General features: G+C 39.3%; 1 protein-coding gene across 1 annotated transcript; it reads right to left on the reverse strand.

Annotated features, from left to right (window-relative positions):
* Positions 1–2,666: 2,666 nt before the first annotated feature.
* Positions 2,667–4,417, reverse strand: LOC119667392. Its single transcript, XM_038076681.1, has 2 exons — positions 3,662–4,417; positions 2,667–3,626 (listed from the first exon to the last, which is right to left on the reverse strand). The coding sequence occupies exons 1-2, from the start codon at positions 4,415–4,417 to the stop codon at positions 2,667–2,669; spliced, it is 1,716 nt and encodes a 571-aa protein (XP_037932609.1).
* Between the last annotated feature and the right edge of the window lie 8,572 nt (positions 4,418–12,989).

The following is a 12,989-nucleotide window of genomic DNA, read 5'->3' on the forward strand; positions in this document are numbered from 1 at the left end:
TTTCTTGCTATTAAACTTTGGCAACAAGTAAAAAATTCGCTAAGATGCCGTATGGATCAAATATAGCCATCACAATTCCTATATTACCCTCGATAACTTTGTCGTTGCTATTGACAATTATTTTTACTTTGTATATTATTGTCGTTAATATTGACAATGTGTTCTTAACACTTTGTAATCCACAAGTAACAGAATTTAAAATACAATGAATTTAACTTAAAATTTTTACTACGCTATTTTTACAATATAAAGTTACAAAATTGTTTGCTTAAAATTTATGCTTACAGGTTCTACTAAAAAATCTCTCTACTACTGCGCACCAGTTATCTACCTCTCTTTTGTGTGTCTTTTTATCCGTCCCCTTCATATCTATCAGGGATGCCAGATGTGTTGTTTGGTTGTACTTGTTGCTTACTTACGTTTCACTTACGTATCGTAAATACGTTTGGGTGGACACCACATTACTCCCCTGCCAGTGATTGAGTTATGGACGATATCACGATAGATTGAAGGTAACGTATTTTTGGGGCAGACTTGTGGTTCTTCCACTTCGTGTTGCCTTGCCAGTATTTTCACTTGACGTGATTGTATCGGAGAGTTGTGTGTCGTTTACATTCGCCTTCAGTTCGCTGTTCGGTAAGAATGCTGCTTTTAGGCGGTCAATACTTACGCGTACTTGTTTTCCTTTTACCAGTAGTTCGAATGTCTTATCAGACCGACTTACACTTTGCAGGAAAACGTGGGTACATTTTTGTAACTGGTGTTGTACAAAAACTTTGTCCTTTGAATGTTGTGATACTGGGACGGGGCGAATGCTGTTCATGGCTTGTCTGAAGCGTTTCACGAATTCTGAACATACTTGGTTGTCTTTGATTTCCTCAAAAAAATCACATGGCAGCTTTAGTGCGCTACCATATACGATTTCTGCGGGTGTGGCGTCCAGATCTTCCTTGTGAGTATTTCTTAGGGCAAGGATGACAAGTGGAAGTACTTTGGTCCAGTGTTGGTCATTTTTACACTTTAAGGCTGTTTTTAACGTACGGTGGAAGCGTTCGATCATGCCATTGCTTTGTGGACGCCGAGGACTTGTTCGCAAGTGTCTTACGCCTAGTGTGCGTGCCAGCTCGTTAAAAAGTTGGGATTCAAACTGACGACCTTGATCAGTGGTGATTCGCGTTGGTACTCCGAAATGTGTTATCCAACCATTAATTAGTGCAGTAGCGACTGTTGAAGCATGAATGTCTTCAATTGGGATTGCTGCCGGCCATCTACTAAATCGGTCGATACAGGTTAAGCAATATGTATATCCATTTTTGGTAGGTAGTGGTCCAATTAGGTCGATATGTATTGCTGCGAACCGTTGTTCTGGCGTTGTAAAGCTGCCAATTGCTGTTTTGTTGTGCCTAATGACCTTTGCACGCTGGCACGGAATGCATGTTCGTACCATTCGAGTGATGTCCTGCTTCATATTCGGCCACACGTACTGCTTACTGATGAGTTTAACAGTGGCTTTTTTACCTGGATGTGAAAGGCAATGCACGGCATTGAAAATGTGTTGTCGAAATGATTTAGGAATGAATGGACGTGCATTCACTGTTGACATATCACAGGCGATGGATATTGTTGCGCCTGGAATAGGTATAAGCTTGAGTTTGAGCGCGGTATTGTTGCTGGTTAAGAAATCGTTGGTCTCATTATCTTTTTTTTGACTTTGAGCCAATGATTCAAAATTTATATCTCCGTCTTTGCTGATCACTTCGATACGAGATAGAAGATCTGCCACTATGTTATCCCTTCCTGAGATGTGACGTATGTCCGTTGTGAATTGACCAATGAAGTCGAGGTGTCGAAGTTGACGTGGAGATGCTTTTTCAGGTTTTTGCATAAAAGCGAATGTAATCGGTTTATGATCAGTTAAAATAGTACATTGTCTTCCTTCTATAATATGCTTGAAATGCTTTACCGACTGATATATTGCAAGCAGTTCACGATCATAAGTACTATAGCGCTTCTGTGCGTCTGTCATCCGCTTGGAGTAGAATCCTAATGGTTTCATTTGTTTGTTGCAAACGTGATGAATTGCTGCACCAACGGCGAAGTTACTGGCGTCTACGTTTAGAACTAAATGTGCTTCTGGTAGTGGATGTGCTAGGGTTACTGCATCGGCTATTGCTTGCTTACATTGTTAAAATGCAGTCTCAGCTTCTTGTGTCCAGACAATAAGACTTTTGTCCTTCTTTTTGTTGCCTTTGATAACCGCTTGCAATTGACCTTGCATCACCGCTGCGTTTGGAAGAAATCGTCGATAAAAATTCAGCATGGCCAGGAATCTACGTAGTTCGTATGCTTGTACTGGCTTTTTGAATTTTGTAATGTGGTTGATTTTCTCTACTGGGGGACTAACACCATGTTTGTTTACACGATGTCCTAGGAAGGTCACTTCGTTATTAGCAAAAACACATTTACTTACATTAATTTTTAACCCGTGCTGCTGGAGGCGTTGGAATACCGTTGTGACATGTTGGTAGTGCTCTTCTTCACTGCTGGACGCGATACAAATATCGTCAATGTAGCAGACGACGAAGTCTAGACCTGAAAGAACTTGGTCCATATAGCGTTGAAATGTCTGCGCGGCATTGCATAATCCAAATTTCATCACGTTGAATTCAAAAAGACCAAATGGCGTGATGATCGCTGTCTTTTTTGTCTTCTGCAGCTATCGGTATGTTGAAATACGCTTTTTCGATGTCTATCGTAGTGTAGATTGACTTGCCGTTGAATGTTTGTGCGAAGTCTTGGATGTGTGGGATAGGATATCGGTCTGGTAACGTTTGTGAGTTGAGTCGTCGATAATCCCCACATGGTCGCCACGTGCCGTTCCTTTTAGAAACCATATTCAACGGGCTAGCCCAATCGCTCTTCGAGTGGGTGCAAATTCCATGACTTAACATGTACTCGAATTCTTGACGAGCTATCTGTAATATACTTGGGTTCAGCCGCCGAGCGCGTGAAAAAACAGGACGTCCGCTAGTGTAAATGTGATGTTGAACCGTTGTTTTTGTTGTGTTCAACGAATTAAATGTTAGTAGTGAAGTCAGGTCCTTGAATTTGGCCAGGAGTTTCTGGTACTTGTTGTCGCTGTTGACTGAAGAAACTGGAGAGTAGGCTGCAATTTCAGCTATGCACAACGTCTGCAACTTCGGTTGATTGTCGATAATTCGCTTGTTAGCGACGTCGACCAATAAGTTGAAGTTTTTGAGGAAGTCGGCTCCTAGTATTGGCTTTGACACGTCAACGATGGTGAAATACCAGGCGAAACTTTTCCTCAGCCCCAGATTGAGTGTCAGAAGTTTGGAACCATATGTTTTAATGTGTGATCCGTTCGCTGCAAACAGTGTACTTGTTGTGGGTTTGGATTTAGGGTTAGCGATTGCGGTTATCGGGAAAACCGAGAAATCTGCGCCCGTATCCACCAAAAATTTGTGTTGAGTCTTTTTGTCAACAATAAACAGACGGCTTGACTTATAACCACTAGCGTCATCTACCGTCTCTGGCAAAGCTGTTTTTAGTTTTCCGTTGCCTTGTATTTGCAAGGTTTGGTACATTTGATTGCATTGGCACCAAACCTGTAATGGTAGAAACAAAGAGGTTGCTTACTAACCTGATTTTCAGAACGTGTGCGGATGTGCTGGACTGGATCACGATCTGTTGTTCGAAATCGAGGTCTTCTATTTGAGTATTGTCGCTGCTTTATTTCAGCTACATCTTTGCTCAGTTGTAAAACGGCGTTTTTTATGGTTTGAATTTCTTCAATTGATGATGACTGTGCTGATTGAGAATTTTTTGCACCATCTACAGTGGCTACAGAACCATAACTCCCCATCTCCATCATTTTATCAGCTTGAAGTGCGCATTTGTCAAGATCACCGTCAGCGATGGACACAACAGCTCGCACTGCAACGGGCAAACGATCTAGCCAGAATTGTTTCAGTGCGCCGTCATTCATGGCTTCAGCTGCTAGGTCGCGCATAGTGCGAAGTAATTGCGATGGCTTGTTGTCATGAAGTTCGCACTCGAGTATGAGTCTGCGTAGCTTTTTGTTTTCAGAGTCAGCAAAGTCTTGTATCAGGCGATTCCTTATTGCGTCGTATTTGTTTTGAGATGGAGGTGATCTTACAATATCTGCAACGTTTCTTAGTGTAGACCCGTCTAACGACCCAATCACGTAGTCGTATTTCGTCTGGTCTTGTGTAATGCGTGCGTTGCGAAATTGCGCCTCCATCTGCAGGAAGTATAAGTCGGGGTCGCGTTTGCAAAATACCGGCGGCTGGACACCTATGCGGCAAATTTCTGCCGGTGTTGTACCATGCTGTACTGTCGTGCTGGTTGTTGCGCTGACTGCTTCGCCTTCGTTCATGATATTTCCCCTTGTTAAAGAATTTGCGTTGCGAGACTCTGTGGCTGCTACTTAGCTTTTTACAGATTGTTGTTTTAATTCCGGCGTCACCAAATGTGGTTTTAATTCCCGGAATCACGTCGGGGTCACCAATTTGTCGTTGCTATTGACAATTATTTTTACTTTGTATATTATTGTCGTTAATATTGACAATGTGTTCTTAACACTTTGTAATCCACAAGTAACAGAATTTAAAATACAATGAATTTAACTTAAAATTTTTACTACGCTATTTTTACAACATAAAGTTACAAAATTGTTTGCTTAAAATTTTTGCTTGCACGTTCTACTAAAAAATCTCTCTACTACTGCGCACCAGTTATCTACCTCTCTTTTGTGTGTCTTTTTATCCGTCCCCTTCATATCTCTCAGGGATGCCAGATGTGTTGTTTGGTTGTACTTGTTGCTTACTTACGTTTCACTTACGTATCGTAAATATGTTTGGGTGGACACCACAACTTCTTTAGCTATGCTATGAAATTTTGTTAAGAACTGAAACGAATCATTCTCGCTTTGTTGGAACCCTTTTACCCTCGATAACTTCTTTAGTTATGGGATAAAATTTTGTTAAGAATTGAAACGAATCATTTGTTACGTTCCAATACATTCCCAAAAATTTCTCAGTTTGGCTCTACCGATTCAAACAGACGGCTTCTGCACTCTCAAATGCATTCATGACGGTCTGTAAATTTAACAAATTTGATGAAAAATTACGAAGTTCAAAGCCGGCGTTTGCATTAATTTGCACCACTTGCTGACAAATTTGTAGAGTGTGCTGTTCTGTATCGAAACTGGCAACGAAATCGTCTACGTAAAAATTCTCATTGATGGCAGATACAGCTTCCGGATATTGGCTGCTATAACTTTCGGTATTATGGTTCTTAACAAATTCAGCGCAACAGGGCGAACATACTGCTCCGAAGATCAAAAACGTCATGACACATTGTTCGATCGGTGAAATTTTGCAACCGCTTCTCCATAAGAATCTTTGGGCATTCTGGTCGGCTGGTCGTATTTTAAACTGAGAAAACATCTCTTTTATGTTTGCAGCAACAGCAATACGACCCTGACGTAGTTAAAAAATTATTTCTATTAATGGGTTAGTCTTTTCTGTTCCCTTCAACAATGCTGAGTTGAGAGTTTGTTTATCAACAGTGACGGCGGCATCGAAAACAATTCTCAGTTTGTCGGGCTTATGCGGGTTCTGCACAGAAAAATGCGGCAAATACCACAATGGCTTTGTGATATCTTCAATTTCATCTTGTGTGAGTTTCCTGGCGTAACCTTTGGCAATGTATTTGTTAATTTTGGTCTTAAATCGTTTTGAGAATTTGACATTATTTCTCATTTTAGCTTCAATTCCCTGCAAACATTTGACAGCCATGGCGTAACTATCAGGCAATATTGGTGAATTTTTTCTCCATAAAAGGCCAACTTGATAACACTCATTGATACGGCGTGTTGTATCAGACAAGATTTTACGTGCTCTCAAATCATCGGCAGACTCCAGAGATTTTCAATTAATATATTCGGCAACAGTACGATCTAGACATTCAAATGATGGTTCTGCTCGGGCAAATAACATTGGCGAATGGACGGTGATACTTGAAACGGTTGGACTATATGCCACCCATCCAAGTTTAGTTCGAATAGCCACTGGATTAGATGCACCGGCGGTCACTGATGCAGAATATGCATTTATGTTGGCACAATTTAGTCCCAGCAGCATTAAAGGGCGAACATCGTCATAGTCTTCAATTGGCAAACAATCAAGATGCTCATAATCTGATTTTTTAAACGATTGTTTTTAATCTCATACTGTTCGCCTGCTTCACCCTTTATGTTGACATGTACAACTGTTGAGTTTTGAGTCACCATCTCTTCATCATACCACTGCATCGTTAAGTGTTGTTTCTTGCCTTTAAGGCCTAACTGACTTGCAATTTTGGCATCTAGTATAGTGATTGACGACCCTTCATCCACAAGTGCGAAAATCTTCAGTTGTCCCTTTGAACCTATAATTTTTATCGGAACCAATTTAAAGAGAAAACCGGAATATGGCTTGGCACAACTCAAAACCTGTTGAACTCATTCAGGCGGCACTTGTTAGGACTCATGTAGCAATTTTTTATGATTTTCACGGCAACCGTTTACCGCAGGATCTTTTTATTCGGCACTGTATAAGATTGTGTCTTTTCCGCAAACATGAAAAACACAAACAAAGCTGCTTCACCTTTACCCAACGCTGCTGAACATTTTTACTCAAAAACGATTCACATGTAACTATCTGATGTGGGCCTGCACATTCAAAACTCTTAACTTCCAGGTGATTTTCTTGCTCCATCTCATGGTTTACATAACTCGGCGCGTATAATTTTGATTAGCTGGCATTGTAATTTTACCCTTTTCGGTTTTTGATTGAGACAATGGCTGTGGCAAAAAGCAAATTATTTTCGCGATTTCACTCAACCAAACACTAAATTATTTTATTGTGGGATATTCCTTCAGAGTTACAGCGTGACGCGCCCACTCTAATTGTTTACTAGGCGGCAACTTATACACTAGCTATTCTAATAATGTTGGGTTATTAAAGTGTTGCTCACACTTGGCTGATGACAAAAAGGCTACAACATTTCGTACAAGAGAGGACAAGGCAATTAAACTATCAACGTTCCTCTCCGTCACTCTCCCGAACTGTTGAATTTTGTCGAACTGGGGCCGTATTAGTAAATTTGGGCGGCCAAAACGAAATTCAAGTTCGTCGCTGCTTTATTTCAGCTACATCTTTGCTCAGTTGTAAAACGGCGTTTTTTATGGTTTGAATTTCTTCAATTGATGATGACTGTGCTGATTGAGAATTTTTTGCACCATCTACAGTGGCTACAGAACCATAACTCCCCATCTCCATCATTTTATCAGCTTGAAGTGCGCATTTGTCAAGATCACCGTCAGCGATGGACAGAACAGCTCGCACTGCAACGGGCAAACGATCTAGCCAGAATTGTTTCAGTGCGCCGTCATTCATGGCTTCAGCTGCTAGGTCGCGCATAGTGCGAAGTAATTGCGATGGCTTGTTGTCATGAAGTTCGCACTCGAGTATGAGTCTGCGTAGCTTTTTGTTTTCAGAGTCAGCAAAGTCTTGTATCAGGCGATTCCTTATTGCGTCGAATTTGTTTTGAGATGGAGGTGATCTTACAATATCTGCAACGTTTCTTAGTGTAGACCCGTCCAACGAACCAATCACGTAGTCGTATTTCGTCTGGTCTTGTGTAATGCGTGCGTTGCGAAATTGCGCCTCCATCTGCAGGAAGTATAAGTCGGGGTCGCGTTTGCAAAATACCGGCGGCTGGACACCTATGCGGCAAATTTCTGCCGGTGTTGTACCATGCTGTACTGTCGTGCTGGTTGTTGCGCTGACTGCTTCGCCTTCGTTCATGATATTTCCCCTTGTTAAAGAATTTGCGTTGCGAGACTCTGTGGCTGCTACTTAGCTTTTTACAGATTGTTGTTTTAATTCCGGCGTCACCAAATGTGGTTTTAATTCCCGGAATCACGTCGGGGTCACCAATTTGTCGTTGCTATTGACAATTATTTTTACTTTGTATATTATTGTCGTTAATATTGACAATGTGTTCTTAACACTTTGTAATCCACAAGTAACAGAATTTAAAATACAATGAATTTAACTTAAAATTTTTACTACGCTATTTTTACAACATAAAGTTACAAAATTGTTTGCTTAAAATTTTTGCTTGCACGTTCTACTAAAAAATCTCTCTACTACTGCGCACCAGTTATCTACCTCTCTTTTGTGTGTCTTTTTATCCGTCCCCTTCATATCTCTCAGGGATGCCAGATGTGTTGTTTGGTTGTACTTGTTGCTTACTTACGTTTCACTTACGTATCGTAAATATGTTTGGGTGGACACCACAACTTCTTTAGCTATGCTATGAAATTTTGTTAAGAACTGAAACGAATCATTCTCGCTTTGTTGGAACCCTTTTACCCTCGATAACTTCTTTAGTTATGGGATAAAATTTTGTTAAGAATTGAAACGAATCATTTGTTACGTTCCAATACATTCCCAAAAATTTCTCAGTTTGGCTCTACCGATTCAAACAGACGGCTTCTGCACTCTCAAATGCATTCATGACGGTCTGTAAATTTAACAAATTTGATGAAAAATTACGAAGTTCAAAGCCGGCGTTTGCATTAATTTGCACCACTTGCTGACAAATTTGTAGAGTGTGCTGTTCTGTATCGAAACTGGCAACGAAATCGTCTACGTAAAAATTCTCATTGATGGCAGATACAGCTTCCGGATATTGGCTGCTATAACTTTCGGTATTATGGTTCTTAACAAATTCAGCGCAACAGGGCGAACATACTGCTCCGAAGATCAAAAACGTCATGACACATTGTTCGATCGGTGAAATTTTGCAACCGCTTCTCCATAAGAATCTTTGGGCATTCTGGTCGGCTGGTCGTATTTTAAACTGAGAAAACATCTCTTTTATGTTTGCAGCAACAGCAATACGACCCTGACGTAGTTAAAAAATTATTTCTATTAATGGGTTAGTCTTTTCTGTTCCCTTCAACAATGCTGAGTTGAGAGTTTGTTTATCAACAGTGACGGCGGCATCGAAAACAATTCTCAGTTTGTCGGGCTTATGCGGGTTCTGCACAGAAAAATGCGGCAAATACCACAATGGCTTTGTGATATCTTCAATTTCATCTTGTGTGAGTTTCCTGGCGTAACCTTTGGCAATGTATTTGTTAATTTTGGTCTTAAATCGTTTTGAGAATTTGACATTATTTCTCATTTTAGCTTCAATTCCCTGCAAACATTTGACAGCCATGGCGTAACTATCAGGCAATATTGGTGAATTTTTTCTCCATAAAAGGCCAACTTGATAACACTCATTGATACGGCGTGTTGTATCAGACAAGATTTTACGTGCTCTCAAATCATCGGCAGACTCCAGAGATTTTCAATTAATATATTCGGCAACAGTACGATCTAGACATTCAAATGATGGTTCTGCTCGGGCAAATAACATTGGCGAATGGACGGTGATACTTGAACCGGTTGGACTATATGCCACCCATCCAAGTTTAGTTCGAATAGCCACTGGATTAGATGCACCGGCGGTCACTGATGCAGAATATGCATTTATGTTGGCACAATTTAGTCCCAGCAGCATTAAAGGGCGAACATCGTCATAGTCTTCAATTGGCAAACAATCAAGATGCTCATAATCTGATTTTTTAAACGATTGTTTTTAATCTCATACTGTTCGCCTGCTTCACCCTTTATGTTGACATGTACAACTGTTGAGTTTTGAGTCACCATCTCTTCATCATACCACTGCATCGTTAAGTGTTGTTTCTTGCCTTTAAGGCCTAACTGACTTGCAATTTTGGCATCTAGTATAGTGATTGACGACCCTTCATCCACAAGTGCGAAAATCTTCAGTTGTCCCTTTGAACCTATAATTTTTATCGGAACCAATTTAAAGAGAAAACCGGAATATGGCTTGGCACAACTCAAAACCTGTTGAACTCATTCAGGCGGCACTTGTTAGGACTCATGTAGCAATTTTTTATGATTTTCACGGCAACCGTTTACCGCAGGATCTTTTTATTCGGCACTGTATAAGATTGTGTCTTTTCCGCAAACATGAAAAACACAAACAAAGCTGCTTCACCTTTACCCAACGCTGCTGAACATTTTTACTCAAAAACGATTCACATGTAACTATCTGATGTGGGCCTGCACATTCAAAACTCTTAACTTCCAGGTGATTTTCTTGCTCCATCTCATGGTTTACATAACTCGGCGCGTATAATTTTGATTAGCTGGCATTGTAATTTTACCCTTTTCGGTTTTTGATTGAGACAATGGCTGTGGCAAAAAGCAAATTATTTTCGCGATTTCACTCAACCAAACACTAAATTATTTTATTGTGGGATATTCCTTCAGAGTTACAGCGTGACGCGCCCACTCTAATTGTTTACTAGGCGGCAACTTATACACTAGCTATTCTAATAATGTTGGGTTATTAAAGTGTTGCTCACACTTGGCTGATGACAAAAAGGCTACAACATTTCGTACAAGAGAGGACAAGGCAATTAAACTATCAACGTTCCTCTCCGTCACTCTCCCGAACTGTTGAATTTTGTCGAACTGACGGCCCCAGTTCGACAAAAATTAGTAAATTTGGGCGGCCAAAACGAAATTCAAGTTCTTCCATAACTGCAGGCACATTAGATGGGTATATTAACAGGCGCATTAAATTATGTCTGTTGGTATACTTAAACGTTTTGGTGGTGTCCTCAAAACTAGCACGAAAAAGTGGCCACTGTTCGGCGTTACCGTTGAATTTTGGCAAGTCATAAAGTCGGATGCCTTCTCCTCCTGGACATACGACTTCTGCCGACTTATCTTTGGCAAGTTGTCCACGCAAATTACTTATGTCTTCCCGATTCGAAACTGTTTCAGCTCGAACTTCATTTACTGTTTGTTGTAGAGCTTGTATGGCTTTTAACACATTTTGCATTGATGTCTGCTCTTGACATCTTGACGACACTGGAGTCTCACATTGCGATTTATTATTTCTGCGACTCATCTTTAATTTACTCACTTTGTCTTTTCCCGCGTTTTTCCCGGCGTCATACATAAATGAATGTTATTTTAAAGGAAAGAAATGCTAAAACATGTAATCGGTTATTTAAATACCGAAAATATTTTATTGACAAATAATTCTATTCTATACGTTTCAATTACTTCATTATCCATTTATTTATATTATTTTCGCGCCACTAGCGTGTTTCACATTTGTTCTTTCTGTCTCTCTTACTTCGTATCAACTGTCATTCACCTTTCATGCTGCCTCGCAGGGCTGCATTCAGCTCAATATTACTAAGAGTTGCTTTTTTACTGTTACAGTTCTCAAATACCAAAGACACGTATTTAAATTTCTTCAAATCTCTTGGTAAAGATTTATAGTCGGAAGAGATTTGAGCGCAAAAAATACGCTATGGGGATTGCGTTTAACAAACTCAAAGGGTAAAAATCTGTACACTGCACTATATGAATATATATGCACTGAGTACTTGTAAAAAATGTATAAGAACTGGTGAACCAATCTACTGGCCTAGTGACTCAAGAAAGCAACCTGATTTGATTGATCTTTTTATAGCAAAAACATAATTATAAATAACCGTTCCATTCATTCCAGCCTTAAGTTATTCTCTGACCACTCACCGGTACTATCGTTTACAGCACAACTCCTCATATGAATAATACGAACGATAATACATACAATTATAAAACGTGTTGGGATACATATCGTTAGCTAATAGAAGAATAATTAGTTATAAATGTAGCTCTAAGAACAAAAGAGGAAATAAATAATGCAATAATTCATTTCAATACTCTACTATTATCTGAAGCATCTGCATCTACACCAATAATATCTGTCCCGAATCACATCAAACATAAAATAGAACAAAAAAGAAAGTTGAGAAAAATTTGGCAAGGATCTAGAGTTCCATACATAAAGACAAAGTTAAACAAATTAACAAAAAGGCTGAAAGAATTGGAGGCTGAAAGACAAAAAAGTGTATCTCTTAAGATTGAGTGCTACAAAGGTTACAAATTACTCCTTATGGAAACCGACAAAGAGTATTAATCGTGCCATACTTCATTGCACACCGCTTAAAAAACACGCACAAATAAAAAAAAAAGCAACTGTTCTCGCTGAGTATTTTAAAAGCACATTTACAAACCCTAAAAATGATACAAATCATGCGCCAGAAGAACGTTAAAATTAAGAAGATAACAATTGCTGAAATAAAAACCATCATCGCCGTTAATATCAACCAAAAAAATCACCAGGCTATGATGAGATATCTGGTGAATTTCTTCAAGAATTACCCGTAATAACTTGTAACGACACTTCATTGGGGTCGTTGTTTATTTGCTGAGGTATGCTCAGCCTATCCAGAATCGTTACAATAAATTTCTGGTTGTGACCAAAATACTCAAAGACGTTATTTTGTTTATTAGGTTTATAATTTATTATAATAAAAAAATTATAATTCAAGAAAAATTAGACAATAATGAAATATTTAATTGTGTTATTATTGTGATGAATACCAATCGATCCAGTGCACAGTAATAGTCGTGGATGTCCTGGTGTATATCTTGTGTTGGTGGTGTTTTCTTCGAAACTGTTATTGTAAAGTGTGTAACAGCCGATCGTATAGAGAGAGGTTTAGTTTGAATACTTCTTTATTTCGAAGTACCCTTTTGTTTATTATGCCTTCAGTTGAATAAATCTTTATATGGAAATATTCTTTCGTATTTAACTTGGAAGTATAGCTATTACAGCAGGCTTACTACAGCCGATCGTAATGATATAATTTCTGAATGCAAGCTAATCCTTCGTGTGAATATATCCCGATATGAATATATTCCTTTGTGCAAGATATTCTTTCGTGTGAATATATCCTGATATGGATATATTCC

The sequence above is a fragment of the Teleopsis dalmanni genome, chromosome 1, assembly GCF_002237135.1.
Source record: "Teleopsis dalmanni isolate 2A chromosome 1, ASM223713v2, whole genome shotgun sequence".
In the NCBI taxonomy this organism is placed as follows: domain Eukaryota; kingdom Metazoa; phylum Arthropoda; class Insecta; order Diptera; family Diopsidae; genus Teleopsis; species Teleopsis dalmanni.

What these genes read in the sequence shown, in the direction of transcription:
- LOC119667392 (XM_038076681.1), bottom strand. Translation starts at nt 4,417, where the DNA reads ATGAACGAAGGCGAAGCAGTCAGCGCAACAACCAGCACGACAGTACAG. An exon ending in GCACACGTTCTGAAAATCAG is followed by an intron (nt 3,627 to 3,661) that starts GTTAGTAAGCAA and finishes CTACCATTACAG; the next exon opens with GTTTGGTGCCAATGCAATCA.